The sequence below is a fragment of the Thunnus albacares genome, chromosome 5 (assembly GCF_914725855.1).
Source record: "Thunnus albacares chromosome 5, fThuAlb1.1, whole genome shotgun sequence".
Lineage (NCBI taxonomy): Eukaryota > Metazoa > Chordata > Actinopteri > Scombriformes > Scombridae > Thunnus > Thunnus albacares.
This window is the reverse complement of record NC_058110.1, coordinates 15,515,544-15,536,386: the sequence shown is the minus strand read 5'-3', so window position 1 is coordinate 15,536,386 and position 20,843 is coordinate 15,515,544. Positions and strand designations below refer to the sequence as shown.

General features: G+C 40.6%; 1 protein-coding gene across 4 annotated transcripts in view; it reads left to right on the top strand.

Moving 5' to 3' along the window:
- Window positions 1-20,843, top strand: part of clstn1 (calsyntenin 1) — a 39,424-nt gene that overhangs the window by 12,297 nt on the left and 6,284 nt on the right. Inside the window, exons 2-17 of one of the 4 annotated variants that reach the window (XM_044350365.1) lie at window positions 3,968-4,090; window positions 6,628-6,657; window positions 8,206-8,401; window positions 9,355-9,563; window positions 10,267-10,416; window positions 10,681-10,866; window positions 11,014-11,262; window positions 13,601-13,722; window positions 13,879-14,041; window positions 14,381-14,431; window positions 15,524-15,681; window positions 16,112-16,260; window positions 17,415-17,659; window positions 18,613-18,783; window positions 19,067-19,212; window positions 19,373-19,508. In XM_044350365.1, coding sequence (XP_044206300.1) covers window positions 3,968-4,090; window positions 6,628-6,657; window positions 8,206-8,401; window positions 9,355-9,563; window positions 10,267-10,416; window positions 10,681-10,866; window positions 11,014-11,262; window positions 13,601-13,722; window positions 13,879-14,041; window positions 14,381-14,431; window positions 15,524-15,681; window positions 16,112-16,260; window positions 17,415-17,659; window positions 18,613-18,783; window positions 19,067-19,212; window positions 19,373-19,508 — 2,484 coding nt within the window. The remainder of the gene's footprint in view (window positions 1-3,967; window positions 4,091-6,627; window positions 6,658-8,205; window positions 8,402-9,354; window positions 9,564-10,266; window positions 10,417-10,680; window positions 10,867-11,013; window positions 11,263-13,600; window positions 13,723-13,878; window positions 14,042-14,380; window positions 14,432-15,523; window positions 15,682-16,111; window positions 16,261-17,414; window positions 17,660-18,612; window positions 18,784-19,066; window positions 19,213-19,372; window positions 19,509-20,843) is intronic. The other 3 variants (XM_044350366.1, XM_044350367.1, XM_044350369.1) reach the window with 3 other exon arrangements.

Sequence of the window (20,843 nt, the reverse complement as noted above, 5' to 3'; positions counted from 1 at the left end):
ATGAAAAAATATTTCTTTTGGCAAAGCCCCCTTTACAACAGAACTGTCTGAGTGGACACTGTAGTCATTTTTATATCATTCCTTTCTTTGCTTTTAGTAGTGCTGAATTATATTTACACATACTCTGCATCTTTTTGACAAATATGGTTTATAGCGCCGACTATGAACTGTAACGTCGCCAGTTTGAGTCCGGCTGAGGACCTTTGTTGCATGTAGTTCCCCATCTCTCTCTCTCTCCCCTCATTTCCTATCATCTCTTTACTGTCAAATCTTTAATAAAAGCTATAAAAATACCCTCAAAATACTTGTACTAAATGTAGTGAGTACGGATGTATTCTTTGTTATGGCAATCAAATATATTTCTGTCAGTGATTGTAACATAATGTCATTATTTAATGCTGCAACCAGTGGATTTGATAGTTTTTAAATATGTCATAAGGCATAATAAACATTTCTACTCACTGTGACAGATTTTGAAAGTATGTTTCCCTTCAGTTTGAGGAAACCTCTGTTAGGACTTTTCTCACCGGAATAAATAGTTTAGTGGGTAATTCTCATTCATAATGGTGCCCACATTACAGCAACCCTGTGCAAGTAGCTCGTAATTAATTTTCATTGATCGTGTAATCACTGAGAATTACACTAAATTATGTAATGACATACAACGCAAGTCATTTGCTTCGCTCAAATTGGATTTGGCAGACTGACATGTAATGACGTCTGCAAACATCCCCATCATGTATTTACGTTTTTGAAGGCTTTCTTTTTTTTTTTTTATCTGGTTAGTGTGTGGAGTCATAATATAATTGCAGCACAGATTGTGTTATTGAACATCAGGCCTCTGCTTATTAGTGAGATGATGAATGTGTGATGTTGTGGGTTTCTGCATCATGAAACACTGTGAATTTAATTTCACTGCAAAACATATTGTAATTAGGTTTTAACCGTAAAGACTCACAAGAGAAAAAAAAGTCATTAACTCTGGATATAATGTGTAAATCATGTAGAACACAAAAGGAGCTTTTCGAGTCAGCCGGAGAGAAATGACTAATAAAAGTTTTTGTAACATTTCTGTGTTAAATGGTGAGTATATTAGTTTCACTGTCAGTCGTTAAATATACAAATTGCAGGTCACATGTACCGTCGTGGAGCGCACGTGTGCCAACGTTTTTGTTTTGTCAGGCTCAGCGGATACATGAATGGCTCCAATATTTTGCAACGGAGACACAGTAATTAATGCTGTCTATTGAAATAATGTTGCCTGTTGAAATGAATGTTGCTGTACTCAGAATGTGTCATTGTGCACCGTTAATTGGATAAACGTCGGCTAGAGGACGGGCTTCAGTAGGTAATTGAAGCACTGGTAATATTGAGCATCTCCACTCGTATCCTCCTTTTACCAGTTTTTTGGATTTGTCATCAGTGTGAAAAAACGGAAAGTATATAAAAACATGACCAGAAAATAGGACAAAACTCAAACAATTAAACAAAAGTGACTGACAATAAATAAAAAGAGTTATGAGTGCTCATTGTGGCGGATGCAACAAACATTGTTAAGCTAAGTTAAGCTAAGTTAAATAGCCGGACACACTTCTTATAGAATTAAAAGCAGATAAAATATCACCAACACACAACACTTACATGTACTATACAAACTCCACAGCAGCTGTAGCACTCAAACACATATTAAAAGAGAGCATGCACAGTTTTTACACACACACACACACACACACACACACACACACTGCTACATTGCTACGCAACACAGCGGTTGTTGACGTTTCCCTCTGGAGAGCGAGTTGCAACCATCAGTGAGTTTATTGTTGTACTCGCCCGTCTGAACTGTACTCTGTGAGCCGTATGTGCTCCGTGAGGTCCTCAAATATCTTGCATAATATCAGTAGTCCACTCAACATCATTATGAGCTGAATGAGCTCTGCAGCCACAACTGTTACAGGGATTAACAGTCAAAAATAGCAGGAAGGTAGTCCACTCCTCACTGAAGGTAGACGTCCTTCAGAGGATCCACCGTGAACATTTCTGCCACACCTTGCATGCACCTGTTAGTTATGTAACACTGTGGGTGTGTTTGATTTAGATCACTTAAAAATCAGTGATTTAATTAAGGTACATGCAACTTTTTTTTTTTTTTTAACCTACGCTGAGGTACAATAATGCTAGAGCTGGAGAAAATATTGATATTATATCAATGTCATGATATGAGACTAGATATCGTCTTAGATATTGGATATTGTAATATTGTGATATGGCCTAAGTGTTGTCTTTTCCTGGTTTTAAAGGCTGCATCATAGTAAAATTATGTAATTACATACAAAAACAAAGTATTAAGCTGCTGGAAAACACACCTACAGCTGCCCGTAAGATATAAAAGTGCACCATGTAAGCTCAAATAGCACAAATAAGTTGGAAATATGTTCATGAGCGGTTTTAGTTGAACAATAATAAAATGGCTCTTTTATTTCAGAAGCTCAGCAGCACACTCTCATCCTGCAGTGGAAGGAGAAAATGTTCATCACTAATTGATGTTTAACTTACTAAAAGTCATATTTTTGTTTGGGGCTTATTCACACAGAATGACAATATTGATCAAGTCTTTCAATATATCTCCCACTGGCAAATGATGATGCTTTATAGGTTATCAAATAGATTATAGATAACCCTGGATGAATTCTTATGTAACCAGAGCTTTTTCCTACATTACATTCGGGCCACGTGCTTGTTGTGCTGTGGTCGATGATTTCCTGCTGTAGGTTGTTTAGGCTATCACAGCAGTTCACTGTTAACCTCGATTAGCTTGAATGTATGACCGTTTACATCGATACTGACCTTTTGAATAAGGATGGTGGGGTTTAGGTGAGTCTGACCAGCTTTCAACGAGCTCTGGATTTATTATGTTCTTTAGTAGTTTAAAAAAAACAAACATAGAATATTGCCTATTTTTCTTCGAGAAAATAATGATTCGAAAATTTCAAACACTGAGAGGCACAATCCATGTGATCAAAGAACAAAGAAAGAACAAAGCTGCTTGAAAATGGGTCTTGCACAAAGCAATTATGTAACGGTAACACTTGCTTTTTGTGTTAGCGTCTTGTTCTCAGGAAAAGTACCTGGTCCTGTTACCTCTCCCAGCCTATCTGCCCCCCCCACCCCACCCCACCCCCCACCCCCCACAGTGTGCTTGTCAGTCATAGTCAGCATCACCTTTGCAGATCAGTAGCACAGGAATGCCATCCTCTCCTCTCACTCCAGAGCGAGCACATATTGGCTGTAAGAGAGCTGCATCTCCCCCTGCGTCAACGCTGTTTTCTAAGCCAGCCCAAATATGTCACTCACTGCAGCTTTTTTTTTTTCCTGCAACCGCCAGCTACATCAGAGTTCTGCCTGTCTGTAGCCGGGATGCTTCCCAAACCGATGAGCACACACAGCTGTAAACGACCCGACTACTGCCGCACACGCCGGTCTGAAAGTCATAACCCGAGCTGTTAGCACCTTCTGTTAAAACTCATTAACTGATATGGACTGTAGGACATTATGGTCCTCAGTGTAGATGAATTGAACAATGTAGCATCAGTATGTTGTAGATTTATGGAGAATGATGATGGAAGGTCAAGAGCAGCAGATTTTCATCCCACCAAACGTTACACTGGCTGCTTTAGCCTCCCTCTGAAACCCCGTGTGTTCTCGGTCCTCCTTTAGACGTGACATTTAGAACCCCTTCTTTATGTGTGGTCCTTTCTAAAAATAACATTAAAAGCCGAACCCAAACCCTCCATTAAAAATGTACTTAAGCTGCATCGGATGGAAAGATAAAAGTCAAACTAGTGATTTGAGAAAACAGATGTGAATCGCTAATTAGTGCCGGTGAAAGAAAAACAAGTCGCCTATCAAGACATTTATTTGTACATTTAAGAGGATACTGACATTTTTCTCTCTCTGTTCCTCACAGTCAATAAGCATAAACCATGGATTGAGACGACGTACCACGGGATCGTAACGGAAAATGATGACAAAGTACTTCTGGACCCCCCTCTAATTGCTCTGGACAAGGACGCTCCTCTTCGCTACGCAGGTGAGAGAGGAGGTTTAATGCTGCTGCTGCTGTTCTTTTACTCCCACAGCTTCACTTTACATGGAATTACTCATTTCACATTCAATAATAGAGAAAATGCACTAATTACTCTGTACCCATAAAGCTTTGAGGTTGTGTTGCACATGATGGATTCAGATAAATTGTTCATGTATGAGTGATGTGAATTTTATAGGATATTGGTGTGTATGTTTAAAGACATCATTTTGCTTATAGATTATTTATACATTGAACTGATAATTCTTGTAAATGAAACAGAAAAAAAAGTTTAAATCTAATGTCAGCATAATGCTTTGAGATTCTGTCTTGGTTAATATATGAAGGGTCCGTCTCTCTTTGGGGTGTTTTTATTATCTGTCAGTCATTTTTATATGTGCGATTATACAAATCACTGACTCAGAAGAAGAAGAACGACAAAGTTTACCTTTTTGCCTCCATCATTGATGAATAATCTTTTCGTTTATGCTCTTCTGGTAGCAGACCTGTGTGACTCGAAGGCAGATTAGATTTTTTATGACATGTCTGTCATACTGTAATGCAGCTGGCTACCATATCCTCCACATTGGCCCTTTTGATACTCAGATCAAAATACTCTTTCATGTCCCCCCCCCCCCCCCTCCAGTGGAGAGGGACAATTAGTGTGCTTTATGTTCCGAGGCAGCATCGGCTCTGGGGTTTTTTTTTTTTTAATCACATCAGGATCGACTTTGGCCAGGATTCAAAGCATCACAGCACTGGAAATGATTTCCCACCATTTCACATCACATGAGTCGTGCGATCTTTTGTCCGCCGCTCCCCTCACACTCAGTGCTCTCACTCCACTTGATGTGGCCTTTTTTTTTTTTTTTTTATCTCAGATTACTTCTCCTGATTTTGCAAGTGAGGCATTTCCATCCACGTGCCTGTCAGAGGAGACGCCAAATGTGATTTTCTTCACAAAGTCATGTGAAATTTGATTGTTTACAAGAGCTGATCGGCACGGTTTTTAAGGTGGACAACCTCAGCAAGAGGCCCGTTATTTCTGAAGGGCAGGGAATCAAATAATATCCCCTTTCTCTCCATGATGTTTGTCTCCTTTCACAGTAAATTGGCGTTGAATACAGTTTGGTGTCCCCACTTCTTTCAGCTGGTGCTCCCTTTTTGATGAACTGGGCTTTTGCGAATAGACTGTGTGTCCCTGTGAACTAGCTCTCTGCAGTAGACAGAGCCAGCAATCTGGCTTCACGTGGCAGCAGGGGTGACCGGCTCTGTCGTGCCAGCCCCCTTCTAGTCGCTCCGTCCGTGCCAACTAACAAGGGTCACTGTGAAGCTAACCCACAGGCCATAGAAGCCCAATCACAGGCTCTCAAGTGTGAACAGGTGAATTTTTTTAGCCTGAATGAGGACACACTTTATGAGATTTTTCGAGTGAAGTACTGTGGGACTGTTTCTAAGTGCATATCCGTGTGGCGAGTTCAGTCAGGCCGATCGGATCTCAAATAGTTAATAAGCTAAACTCTTGCAAACTTGAAAATGAGCTCAGTGTTCACGGATGACTGTGCTCTAAAACAAGTGCCGAACACAAAGCAGGGAGCATTTATGCACCAGATCTGGGTTATTTGATTCGTGTAGGAACATTAGACAAGGGAACAGAAGAAAATGTTCTCCTCTCATGACAAGTGTTGTTTCTGCAACACAGTTCCTGCCAACAGCTGCCGATGAATATACAGCATACTGACCCATTAGCCTAATATATCAGATTATAATTCCCTGCATTTATTTAGTACCAACGAGGAAAAATGAGCACTGCAGGTCAAGACTGTAGAATCAATACGCCGCAGTCATTATGATGGCTGACCCGACCTGAACCGAGAGGCCCGTGTGACCTGTGAGGAATTCCTAAAGCCCCGCTGTGAGCCGGTCATTAGAGCTGTGGTGAGCACGGAGGCCCACAACTCCCACTGCCCACTGCATGACTGGTCCTTAACAGCAGCCACTAATGTGAAATCCATTTGTAATTGTTTAGTAGGTGAAAACAAAACGAGCAGGTCCAACCCAGCGGAGGCCCTGACACAGCTTTAAAACAATCAGCTAAAACAGAGAAGGACTTCATAAACATGATCATTTTATTCATTCGTACTTATATGTTTTACATTTTTCATTATCAAACAAAGTGAATTATTTAACCCGCCTACTAGTTTTCCAGAAAATATATGTGCATTTTTTTTTAGAAGTAAGATGAACTTGTGACATTAAACGTGAGATTTTTGTCACATTTTCACTCGCTTCTTCTAAAAGGATTTGCTGAGTCATTAATAAAACTGCAAAGACTTTGACACAACCGGCTTTTCATAAATGTTTTTTTTTTTTTTTTTTTCAACTGGCAGATGAGTTTTTGCTTGTGAGGAACTGAATATGAGCTTTTTTTTTCTGTAGCATAAAGCGAGCGTATGTTTCCTTCCTGTCCTCTCTGTGTTTTTCTCTGAGCTTCTAACCCTTCTTTAACTGACCTGGGTTTATCTCTTCTCCCTTCCTTGTAGAGAGTTTTGAGGTGACCCTCACTGAAGAAGGTGATCTTGGGCTCTTTCTTCTGCCTTGTGCTTAGTTGTTACTATTAACCCACTAACGCAAAAAAAAAAAAAAAAAAAACAGCATCCACACTTTTACACAGAAGCTCTCGCCATGTTCTGTAATCTCCCTCATTAGTTTTTTCTCGACTTTATTTTTTTCTCACCCTAAATTTTTTGGAGTTCCAACAGCTGGATGAAAAGTGTGATGTGGGGCTGACTGTTCTTAGAAATATCTGTGCATGAGACATCCATTGCAGTTTGCAGACCCTAACAGTTTTTCAGCTATCACCAGGAAACAGAAAGCTGCTTTAAAAAACAGGAGTTCTCAGTCACTTTGCTGCCATTTTGTCCAATTCAATCCTTTCAATTTAAGAATGTGGAAGGAAATCCAATTTTAAGATCATTCAATAATAAAAGTACAATCTAAAAGGCCACGTAAGATGATTTCACAACCCTCCCACGGCAATTGGAGCAGAAATTGACACTAGAATTGGTATTTAAAGAGGATGAACTATCAGATCTGTGCAGGTACAGTGACTCCTGTGGACTTTTTTCTGACATTTATGTCTTCAAATGAAAGCTGCTGAGATTGTTAACTAATGCAAACTCTCTCCGCTGCAGCAAAGTTTCTGTTGCATCTTTGCCTCAGTGGATTTCTTGAGTTAATTCTCCACCACTAATCTCCACCATTAGCATGGCTGCAGTTCATTTGATGTGGATGTCAAGCAAGTTGATATTTCTAACCCCAGTTCTCATCCAGTACTTTTTGTTTTCAATACTGTTATTGTGCCGGTTTAGTTCTCTATGATTTCTATCTATGATTTGGATTCATTTTGCAGTAGTTTTGGGTAAGAGGCTAAATTACACAGGAAGACTAACTTTAACAACAACAACAACAAAAAAAAACAATATTAGCGGTGTTGTCTGTCTGAGACTTTATTTTTTCTTCACAGACTGAATTGGTGCTGGATCACCGTATTGCAATGCTTTCTTTTGTAAAGGATTTTTTCTTTTCTTTCTTTTCTTTATGTTAATTATTGTTTCTCCCTTAAGATAGGCTGTAATTTTTATTCATTACAGAGATAAATGATCTTCACTGCAAACACTGCTCTCTTTGTCCTTACTGTTTGGGCTTGGTTTCATGGCTTTGATTTATAATATCTTAAGTACTCCTGTGAAATGCCTGTCCACATCTTTTCGGTTTCTGCCTGCATGACTGGATGCAATGTTTTCAAGTGGCTTGGAAAAGACACTCCGTCTTCTATATGATACTAAATGTCCCACACCCTCTCCCAACCCCCCCCTCCCCCCTCCCTGAACTCACCCATATGACAGTGCTTTTGAGCTTCCTCCACAGACACCACCCACCCCAATCTACAACTCCCTGGCTCCCAAAACCTGTGGCTGATCTTTTTTTGTTTTTTCTTTTTTTTTGCGTGAATTTATGGTTTTGTTGTTAACATAATTTTTCATTTGAAAAATGAAATTTTATACCTCTTGTCAGTTATTCTAACTGACAAACTCTATTTTGGCTTTTGACGTGTTCAGGTGAGATTTGCGGCTTCAGGATCCACGGGCAGAATGTCCCCTTCGAGGCAGTGGTCCTGGACAAGTCCACTGGCGAGGGGGTCATCCGGGCCAAGGACAAGCTGGACTGCGAGCTGCAGAAGGAGCACACCTTCACTATCCAAGCGTACGACTGTGGAGAGGGCCCTGATGGCGCCAACATGAAGAAATCCCACAAGTGAGTCACCGCTGCCATTTCAGAAGAGTTCGGTTCCCGATCTAAACCTGAGTTTCTGTCTTAACTAGATTCAGTTCAGGTGGACTACAATTGAAATAATCATGGTGCAGTCAGTCGGACAGAGGAGACGAATGAATGAGAAGAAATTCATTAGAAAAATATTTTTGGATTAGTCTCTCGTCACCTCAGAGCAAATGATTGGAGCTGAAACAACTAATTGATTAAGTGATGAGTCAATTGACAGTAAATTAGTAGACATTTTTTCTAGCAAAAGTGCCAAACATTTATTGTCTCCAGCTGAAGATGTGCTGCTTTTCTTTGTCATCATGTTTACTATGTCTTAAACTTTATCTTACGAATGTCTGTGTGAATGTTTCCACAATGCTGTCGGCCTTTTCTGCTTTTGTCATGTGAGGTGAAACTTATTTTAAGGCCTCTGTTGCCTTCAGGTTCACCTTACACACATCCCTCACTGACTCTTCTGTCTCAGTTTGTGGTGCAGGACGCATGTTATCGTTAGCTAGCCTTTCTTAACAAATCACACACTGAGGCCGCGGTGAGTCTCTCGAGTCATATCAGTAAACCCAGCTGGAGGTACTGTCCATTGTATTTGTGATGTTTTGATGTAGCTCATGTAGTTTCAGGCTACAATGCTCTTGATATCAAAAAGAGTCCCACTTTGCTATTTAAAGTACTTAAATTGCCTTCATAAGCTGTGTTTCACAGCCGCTGCTGCTAAATGGGCCAAACTACAATAACTGACTTCCTGTTGTTTTCAGAACACCTGCATGCACCTGTCCCTTTCACCTCCAGCAGTATATTTGCCTCACATCTCTCCCTCTGTTCTAGACAATAGAATATTATGCTTTGGTTAAAATTCTCTCTTGCTGCTGACTATCTGTTTGAACATTCCCAGCTGACAAAGTGTCCTACCTTGACTTTGTCTCTATCAGGGCCACTGTCCACATCCAGGTGAACGACATCAATGAGTATTCACCAGTGTTCAAGGAGAAGTCCTACAAAGCCACCGTTATCGAGGGAAAGAAGTATGACAGCATCCTGAAGGTGGAGGCGGTCGACGCCGACTGCTCTTTCCAGTTTAGCCAAATCTGCAATTACGAGATCGTCACCCCTGATGTGCCCTTCACCATCGACAAAGACGGTAAGGACCTTCAACCAAGCAGCCGTGTCATAGGGCCTGGCGGAAAAAGCTGCAGCACATGCCTAAGAGCCACAATTTTATTGACACACATCACATTGTCTATTGATCTGTGAAAACAATGGTGCTGCGAGACCGTCATTTAGAATTCACCGCAGCTTGTTGCAGTGCGAGATAATGATAGCCCCCTGAAATGTCATCGGAGTCGGTCAGCCGCTCATATCGGATTGTAGGATTATTTATCTTTGTGTCTCATAAAACAAAATGAAAGATCTTGTACAAAAAACAAAAAAAACAATATCAGATATCCAGTTTCAGCTGACATGGCCTCTGGCTGCGGTAAAAAGGTGACAATGTGAGAACAACGATCAGTGTGAGGATACATAATGTTGCTCAACTGTGATAAATAATTAGTGTTTCAGTGGGAAATATGAAAAGAACCTGAGATGAGAACTTAGTCAGACAAATTCCATCAGTTTCTTTTTAATCTCTTACATGCCAATCAGACTCTGTATATACATTAGCTTGCTAATGATGAATGATGGAAGTTAAAATATTACAATGTAGCCCTAAGAGATGTCAAATTATTATGCTTTTACTTAAGTTTGACAGTTTGACTATTTCCTAGAATTGCTGCAGCTTTGAAATCAAACAAAGAGCAGCACAGGCACTTATACTGCCTTTGTTTTTTTCCTGCTTTGCTCAGGCTTCATCAAGAACACGGAGAAACTGAGCTACGGCAAAGAGCGCATGTATAAGCTGACCGTGACGGCCTACGACTGTGGAAAGAACCGCGCCTCTGAGGACGTTTTGGTCAAGATCAGCGTCAAGCCAACCTGCAAACCCAGCTGGCAAGGTATCAAAGCTCTCCTCTAATCGCTGTAGCTCGCCAACCATCATTGTTCAGGTGCGTCTGTGGTGAACAAAAGCAATCCACCAATGCAAAGTCCACACAGACCGCCATTGTCTATAAGGTTATTTAAGCCATAAGGCCTTTCATTATATTTGAAAGCACTGAAGTACTTCTTAATGAGTAATTACTATTGACAGGCCCAGTATTGACTGCTCGGCTGTTATCGGTGCTGTGCTGAAGGACATCTTTTCATTCTTCTCTTCTCAGGTTTCAATAAGAGGATTGAATACGAACCTGGCACAGGCAGTCTGGCCCTTTTCCCCAGCATGCACTTAGAGACCTGTGACGAGCCAATCACCTCCATCCAAGCCAGTATTGAACTGGAAACCAACCATATTGGAAAGGGATGTGACCGTGACACCTACTCTGAGAAGTCCCTGCACAAGCTTTGTGGTAAGTAACTGCTAGCCAACAATACTTAACGTATTGGCAGAATTTTAATGAACGTAGTGGGAGAATCCACTGGAAACCCTCGTCAGTAGTTGGTATCAAAGTCGTCCAATCCAATCGCTTTTGTACTTGTTGATTGTATTTTTTTAGGAGCCAGCTCCGGCACCGTGGAGCTCCTGCCCGCACCCAGCAGCTCTGCCAACTGGACAGTAGGGCTGCCCACTGATAACGGGCACGACAGCGACCAGGTGTTTGAGTTCAATGGCACCCAGGCCATCAAGGTTCCTGACGGCATGGTGAGCACCAGCCTGAAGGAGCCGTTCACCATCTCTGTTTGGATGAGACACGGCCCCGGGGCCCATGAGAAGGAGACCATCCTCTGCAACTCTGACAAGACAGGTATGAAAAGAGTCGAATCATTTCACAGTTGACTGGAATAAATATTTTAGCTGCACCTGGACTGTAAAAGGATTGGATTGCTGGTAGCCATTTTTAAAACCACTCGATAAACATGCATAATTTAAGATATAGTTCATGATCCAAATGTAACCGCAAGGGTAGCCAACCCACCAAAATATGGATATAAACCACTTTTATTGGCAGGTTTTCTAACACATAGACTAAACTTAAATGACGACTAATAGTTATTCACTAAAGTTGTTCATGTTTCAGGTGTCGTTAAGGGTTGTTCACGTCAGTACAGTTTGTAAAACTCTGTTAAACAAAAGGCCTGTTCATTTAAGAAACAAATAAAATTGTTATTTTTCATTTCTAAGTCAAATTCTGAAGTTCAATGGGAATATACTTATTTATACAGTAATTAATTCCAGTAAAAACACATAAAGCAGCATGAAAAATACACAAAACCATATCATACTATGACTTGTACCATACAAGTATTAATCATTGTTATGATCAGAAATGATTTCAGCAAACTGCATTACATTAAAATATCTGTGTCTACTAACAGATATAAAACCTGCTTTCAATTATCCTGGCATCAAAGTTACGTACTCATTATTGCCACACATATGGTGTCTGAAAATATGCCTCTAATAAAAACATTGTAACTTGAGGCTATAACCAGTTTGTGCTCAGCTGGCTGGCTAACACATGGAAGCACACTTCCTTTTATATTTTCTTCTTCACCTCTGCCGAGTGCTCGCTGACCTCTCCGTTTTTGTCACTAGTTGTAAATTTTGCCTGTGGTCTCGAGCTCCTTGATCTTATTGACTATAAAGTCTCTGCCGTGGCCCGTGAAGGGGGGCTGTTCATCAGCTTCTGTCTCACTGCTTATATAAGAAGGATTACATCAGAACGGCTGTGCCCTGGACAGGAAGCTCCCAGACCCATGATCTCAGCACTATTCATGACCTCCATTCAGCACAGTGTCTGCTTCACAGAAACATGAACATCTCACATTCTTGCTCATTTGTCAGTCTTAAATTCTTAATACTGAAAATACATATTAAAGACTAAAACTGTAAAACATGGACTTTACATTTCTGGTGCACCAATGTGACGACAGAAGGGTTGGAACAATTATGTTAATTATCAAATGAATCTCTGAAATGAACATTACAAGTCATCATCTTAAAATGTGTTTCATAGTCTGAGTGGCATCATAAATCCAAAGTATTGGAGTTATAAAAAAAAAGCAAGCAGACAAATCTGTTAATATACTACCAGCAAGTTTTTACATAAAAATAATATTTCAAGATGAAAATTGAATTGACTTCCTGACAATTATAGTAGTAAACACCAGTCATTTCTCCTTTGGCAAGGTCTTTAGTTTCTCCCAAGGCAGGGATGTTACCATAGTCATGATTGTCCCTTAGTATGAATAATCTAAAGTATATAAATGTTCATAAAATTATTATCAGGCTTGAGTCCAGAAGGCTGTTACTGTATTCCTTTAAGTGTGTCCCGCTGTTGGTGATCATGCTACTCAAGCAAGAGGAAGACGCAGCTTTTGTGGTCTGTTGAGGGATGATAACTTCACTTTCTGTTTAAATGATCTGCACCTACATCCTGATACTCTCCTAAGAAACATATCACATGACCTCACATGACAGATTCTAGTCGGTTGTTATAGACTGTGTCTATATTTGGAAAATTATTATAAACCTTTGAATCTTTTCAAAGATTAAAAACCAGTTGGTGTTTGGTGTGAAGTTTACATGTGCAGATGAATCCTGACTTTTTAAAATTCTGTTGATATTTGCCGGCCTCCTCCCAAGAAAATATTAAAGAGCCGTTATAAAAGAATAATAACTTTTTTGGGAGTTGGCTGAGGAACCCGTTTCAAAAACAAGTTTTTGAGAACTTGTTAAGTCATGTTATAAATTATAAGAACAAGAAATGCTGTTCATGGAATAGTCATGTGCTGATGAGAAATCCCAGTAAGAGTAGTTATATATGTCAAAGGTCGTTTGTTTTTTAAACATCAGGAACGTTGCCAGCAAGCTCGTGCTTGCAGGTAACTTACTGCACACTTTTGTATAGTCATCAGCTGTAAATATAAAAAAGTATTACCATAAACCACACAAGATTTCAGAATTTTTCCTCTATAATGTTTTATTACCTTACTGTCATAGTTGCTTATTTGCTTCTTGCAGCATTTATAAACAGCAGTTGTTTAGTAGTTGATTTAAAAATGCTAATAAATGTCGTCACTCATCCTCAAAATATTTTTAACTAACAGTTTCCTATTCCTCTCTCATATTCTCCCGTGCAGAGATGAACAGACACCATTACTCGCTCTACGTGCACAACTGCAGGCTGATCCTTCTCCTCCGCCAGGATCCATCAGAGACTGAGAACTACAAACCAGCAGAGTTTCACTGGAAACTCGACCAGGTCAGCTGCTTCTACTACCAAACTTAAAGCACGCCAAAGTTCAGAGAATGACGGCCTGTGACGGCATGTTTTTCAAACCTAGAGTTAGTCACAGCGTGCTATTTAACTTTCATAGTGCTGTTTTCACCATTTCATTCCTCCTGTTGGTCTTTACAGGTGTGCGACAAAGAGTGGCATCATTACGTGCTGAATGTGGAGTTCCCCACTGTGTCGCTGTTTGTGGACGGGACTACCTTTGAGCCCTTCCTAGTTACAGAGGACTACCCGCTGCACACCTCCAAGATCGAAACTCAGCTCACCATTGGTGCCTGCTGGCAAGGTACATCCTTTAATTTTTTGAGAAATGCTGCAAAATCAGGTAGAACTCTCTCATATGACAAAATGTATTAATTTACAAGTGAGTATGAAGTACAGATATATTTTTAAAGGAACACATGTTCATTCTGCTTCTGTAACATATGACTGTTTTTAATGCTACCTGATTATCTTTTATTCCTGTTGATTAGAGCTTGTTTAAAACGTAGTCGGCATGTTATTTTATACAACATTAGTTCCCAAATGATGGACCATGACCTCGTATGTAGCATCTGAATCTCTCCCACAGATCCTCAACCCTCTTCCCTGTCTCCTCCTGCTCTCTTGTTTCTGTCCTCTACAGAAAACTCAGGACATGACAATGACACTGAGACAGTCTCTGAGCCCACCTCAGGTTGCTCAAGTCTTTCCCTCATTCCTCAGATATGTCCATGTGTCTACAATGTCCCACCACGCTAACCGCATCCTCACGCCATTTCGACTAGAATGACTTCCATACATTCATTCTAGATGATCTCTTTTTACTATTTCGAGCATGATGCAGTATGAATCAAACCGGTGTGATTTTTTTAATGCTGCCTGACTTTCTTTTGCGTCCTCCTCATCCTCCATTCATACACTGTTCTCACTGCAGCTATTTGACAGTTGTTTTTCCACCACAACCTGATACACAAGCAGAACAGAAATAGACACATAACGAGCACAAAACTCTGACCTGGCTGCAGTATTTTGGCCGTGCAGGCTCTTCTTTCAGAACATGACCTTGGGGTCAGAAGCAGTAGCTCCTCCGTATCAGATAACAAAGCTACAGCAGCACACACACACACACACACACACACACACACACACACACCACTGAATTACTGTGTGACCTTGAGATGTGGAGATCCAGGTTCGTCTCTGCAACGGTGCAGATTCTGCTCAGTATGGATTAGTAGAAACACGACACGATTCTCTCACCTCACATTCAGCAGAATTGATGCATCTCACAGAAATATTGAAATACAGTTTTATTGTTATTTCAAGGCTCCAAACTTCTGATCGTTTTTTGCATATTTTGAGAATTTTGCAATCCTCAAGATGGTTCCATTATTTTGTAAAAATAAGGTGACTAAAGAGGATTGATTTCATCGCTATCTAAGATAATCCCTTCTTTGAGTTTCCTTTTTTTTTTGTTGATGCCATTTTTTTCCCCACAGTAAGCATGCAGCAGTCCACCTTGTTAATGCAGATGTTGCATGTGCCTAAGACGTTTTTAATCTCATCCATCGTTCTCCTGTCTTGCTCTATGGGCCTCAGGCCTTGTAAGGGCACACATACTAACTTGCATGAACACCATTCACGTCGGCTTTGCAGATTGAGACGGCATGCTTGAGTCGTCAGCCCAGAAAAGGTGAAGTCTGTGTAAAGTACACTTGAGTAACTATTTTGTCTGTGTGTGTGTGTTACTGTCTTCTTCTCCTCATCTCCATCCTGGCGTACCCAGGCGGAAACGCTCGAATGGCTCAGTTTTTCCGGGGGAACCTTGCAGGGCTGATGATCCGCTCTGGCAAGCTGGAGAACAAGAAGGTGATCGACTGTTTGTACACCTGCAAGGAGGGCCTGGATGTGCAGCTGCCCGAGGAGGTAGCTTCGACTGTCAAGGTGAGGAGGGCAATGTGCTTTAGAGACTTACATAAAACACACTCAACCTCGGTCAGGCTGAGTATATTTGTGCATCAAGAAGACAGTCTAACTCAGTGGTTCCCAATGTTTTTGGCTTGTGACCCTTTAAGGGGAAGAAAACCTACTCTCAGCTGTTTCTCCCAGGAAGCATTTATGTGTGAATTGTGAGCAGTGGAACCAAAAAGTGATTTGAACACTTTGCTGCCCTGAAAGAGTATTAATTAACAGTTTTCAAAAATAAAATTAGGACAGTATATCAGCCAATGATGGATCGTTTCAGCTGTACAAACATGGGTACAAATGCTTTGTATGCTTACTATCAGCCCGAGAACACATCTTTGGTGTAAGTAACAGCTTTAAGTGACAAAGAATCAAACCTCACAGTTTCTCACCTTGTTTCTTCTCTCAGGTGGAGTTCAACCCCAACCAGTCCTCCCTGACCGTTGAAGGCGACGACATTGATGCTTTTGACAAGGTCATGCAGCACATCTCCTACTTGAACTCCCGCCAGTTCCCGACCCCCGGCATCAGGCACCTTCGCATCTCCACCACCGTCAAGTAAGTAGCAGAAGCCAAGAACACTTCACCAGTTATTTATCTTCTGTGCTGCTTTTCTGTCAGCCAGCGGCAGCCGAATGTTTGTGAAAGAGGTTCTTTCCGCCTAATAAACATTCAGAGAGGGCTCATCGTTCTACTTGAAATGTAAGGATGGTTTGTTGTGGTGAAATAGAGGTCAAGAGTTTTACCCGATTTCCATAAAAAAGGCAATAAACAAACAGTTTTAGGGTTGGAGAACGACGGAGGCAGAAGAGCTGTATGGTTGTTTTGTTTTCTTGTTCTCTTTGATGTTGACTTTTTTTTTTTAACGGATGTATTCAGAGACTGAAATGTGAATAACAAAACAGCACTACATGTGCAGATGATGGATGAAAATGTATTAGGACTCTCAGGTTTCTGCTGAGCCTGCTTCCAGGTAGTGTTGCAGTTAAACATTTGGTCTTATTTGCATACGCACAAATCACCAGCTAAGTAATTACACCAGAGAACACATTTTTCCCTATGTGTGTGTGTGTGTGTATATATATATGTATATATATGTATATATACATATACATATACATATACAGTTCCTACCTGTTAGAGCAACTTTCCACCTGTTGGTGCCATTACATCTAAATGAATGTAGAGGAAGCGCTAGAATAAGCATTTTATATGTTGAGTTGCTGTTTGCAGTCACAGTGAAATGAAAAATGACCTTTTTCTCCCCTTGTAAGCTTTTTCTCCACATCATTAACTACACCTGTTTACAAAAAAATGTTTCTCTTACTTCCTGGAAAAGAGCATGTAGTATTTTTAGTCGTTACAACACATCAGGCCAGTTGGTGCTCACAATAACTCCTGAATACAGTTTCACATCATTTATCCTCAGTCTTGTCGATCAGACAAATTTGGGAGTTCACCACTGATTTAGCACCATTGTTGCTTAAATTTATTCACTTACATTGGCCTTATTGGGTCATTCTCATGTTTGTTATGAGCTAGTAACAGCCAATCTTTGTGTTATGTCTTTCCATGCATAATTAGATAATAGAAACAGGGCACATTCAAAACTCCACTGGTGTCTTTAAAAGCAAAAGGATAAAACAGCAACTACATGAAAACCTGATAAAAGATCCAGGATTCCAGGTATTCAAAATTAAATCTTTCCCCAGATGCTTCAACGAGGAGTCCTGCGTAACAGTGCCGGATGCTGAAGGTTACGTGATGGTGCTGCAGCCCGAAGAGCCCAAGATCAGCCTGAGCGGAATTGACCACTTTGCCCGCAGCGCCGCCGAATTCGAAAGCCAGGAAGGTGTGACGCTGTTCCCTGAGCTGCGCATCGTGAGCACCATCACCCGCGAAGTAGAAGCCGACGCCGAGTCTGAAGCCGCAGAGGGAGCTGACGATGACCCCACAGGTAAGAGGAAATGCACATCAGACCCCTACATAACCCCTGGTAATGTTATAGAGAATTAGTGGATAAAGCCAACCCATTTTTTCAGCGGATTATTGGTGTTGTTCATGTAACAGCCGGCTCATCCTCTTGAGTTATATACACTGATTTTCTACTTTAACACTGTCACATGTGTAATATTAGTCTTGCACCTCCTGAAGCAGTGTGATACAAAGTGATACTTCATCTTTTACCTCGGTTGAATCACCTCAGAAACTGAACAGGTCCATAGATACAGCGAATGTGCAGTTAAAAAGCCGTGTTGATATACAGTAACTGGGCAGGATTACGCCTGCAAGCTGAAAGGATTGGATAGACAGAGCGAGAGGGAGGGAGCCAGAAGAGAGATAAGTTGTTTACTACTTTATGGGAGGGGTCAGTTGACTAGCTGCGCCATCTGTTAGGCTTATATATATATATATAAGAGAAGGAGAGACAATAGACATGCCCTGAGGTTGACACAGATACAGGAAGATTTGATGTCCTGTGGTGAACAGCAGGGCATGTGGGACAAAAGGGCTTACCAGAGATCAGTTGCTATCACCTAACAAGCAAACAAGAGTAGTAGATGACAGTAGAAGACTAAGAATCACTTAATAGAGCTTCCACAGAAGTGTAAACTGAATGTGCATGAAATGTTATTTTTTTCACAAGCAAAATGTAGAACACAGGCTACTTTAATGGGGCTATTTAAATAATTTCAAATTAGTTTATGTGAGTTGTTCGTTTTAAACATCTGTTCTGTAAAATGTACAAATTCAGTAAAATAAAATAACAAAGTGGTACTATGCGGCTTTTAACACTAGTTCATGATGAAGGATTGTCTGTTGTATGATGAAAACATGAGGATTAAAACACATTTGAGCAGAGCCTTACAACTCTTCATTCTCAATCTCTTTTCTACATTGTTCATTCAGTCCAAGAGACAGTGGTGTCGGAGGAGATCATGCACAACCTGGACACGTGTGAAGTGACCGTGGTGGGAGACGAACTGGACGGGGAGCACGAGAGCCTGGAGGTGGACATGTCTCAGCTGCAGCAGCGCGGCCTGGAGATGAGCTCTTCTAACCTCGGCCTCGTCATCACCGGTACAGACTACTGAGCTGGATTATGATGAACTCTTTAAAATCTGTATAATGTGGAGTCTTTACATGTGAACAAATAAAAATATGCAACTGCAGGTATTTAAATGTAAGCACAAAGCTCACACTGTTAACCAGAGTGTGTTAGTGTACGAGTCCATTTTTAAGAATATATTTCTAAATCATCTTAAAACTACATTTTTTTCACTGTTTTCCTACTAATACATTGAGTTTTTACACTTTCTGCTCGAATTTCATGTTGACACAAGCTCCCCTCTGTATGTTCCAGGCGTGAACACCATGGCCAACTATGAGCAGGTCCTGCATCTGATCCATTACAAGAACTGGCACACAGAGGCTCTCTTTGACAGGAAGTTCAAACTGGTCTGCTCTGAACTCAACGGTCGCTACATCAGCAATGACTTCAAAGTTGAGGTATGACTGAGCGTTTGTCAGTGACGTCACATAAAGGTGACGCATCTAACGCCCCAGTGTTGCTGAAGCATTCTTGTGTCATGTGTACATCTAAAATAAAAATCTGTTGACATGATTCTGTGATGGTTTACGTGTGTGTGTTTTTTTTAATTCTCTCTAGGTGAATGTAATCCACACAGCTAATCCCATGGAGCATGTTAACAATGCCATGGTGCAGCCCAACTTCATCAACCCTGTCCATCACGCCTCTGTGGATCTGTCTGGTCACAACCTGGTCAACGCTCACCAGGCCTCAGGTACTGCAACATTTGAAAATTTAGGCTTCAAATACAATATGTTATTTTCTTTGTCCTTTACGTTACACAAACCAACCTTTTTTCTCCCAGGTTGCTTGTAGCACCTAGATAGGACCTGTGCTGAAGCTACCAGTAGTCTTCTATAAACATCTAACAAAATGAAAAAGTTTAACAACACAAAAACAAATTTCAGTGTCAGTTTGACTCCACACATCCTGACTATTTTAGTTCATACATGTGTCCACTTCGTCCTAAAACAAAATTCCAGGCATCATAATACATTCCAGAAACCCAGTTTAACCCAGTTTTACAATCACTTGATGAGTACTGATTCAGCTTGTTTTTTATTTGCACTTAAAAGAAACCCTGCTGGAACGTCCCCCAGTTGCAGTATTTTACTTACTTGTTAAACTCATAAACTGTTAAAAAAAAAAAAAAATGGACGTAACCACCTTGATGTCACCCATTTTTTTTTGGACTCCCATTTTCAAGCCTTGAGTTTGTATTTTGACTGTCGCCATCTTGGATTTTTGGAACCAGAAGTGATCATATTTGGATGAGAGGTGGAGCTGACCCTAACGCTAATGGCTAGCTGCTAGCTTGATTAGCACGGTGCATTTACAGTCTATGGTTAACTGTGATAATGCTAATGATAACGCTAATTTTCGCGAGGGAAAAACAGGCTAAAAAAAAAAAAGGGGGTCTTTTAGTACAATCAAATGCTGAACAAGACTTTTTTTTAGGCGACCAAAATGTTACACTTAACTTTCATGAACTGAAAACACACTGAAGTAGCTACGGCTACGCCTATACCTATACCTATACTGTGAATCTGGTGCTACACCATGGTTACGTTACCTAACCAATGTTGTCGCCATGGCAGCGACTTGCCTGTGATGGCACCCACCTGTCACCTAAAGCGGCCACACCTTTAATTATGCGTAACTTCAAGCTTTAATAAAATTTAAACAGGTTAGTTATATAAAAATTCACTTCTGTACAGTTGTCCTGAACGGAGAAATTAGTTTTTTGTACCAGGCTGTAAACATGTTTATTTCTGCTGTAAAGTTGGGCATTTTAACAAGGGGGTCTATGGGGATTGACTGGCTTTTGGAGCCAGCCTCAAGTGGCCATTCAAGGAACTGCAAGAGGTTGCTGTTCAGTTAAAATTAATACTGGAAATGTCATAATCAAACCAGTAATCTGCTTAATTGTTATGCTTTAGAAAAAATATTTGGCGTCTGATATGGCAAGCATTACTGCAGATGGATTACAGTCTATTAACCAGAAATAGGGCACGTATGAAGCACTGGTTCGCTTTTTTTTTTTTTTTTT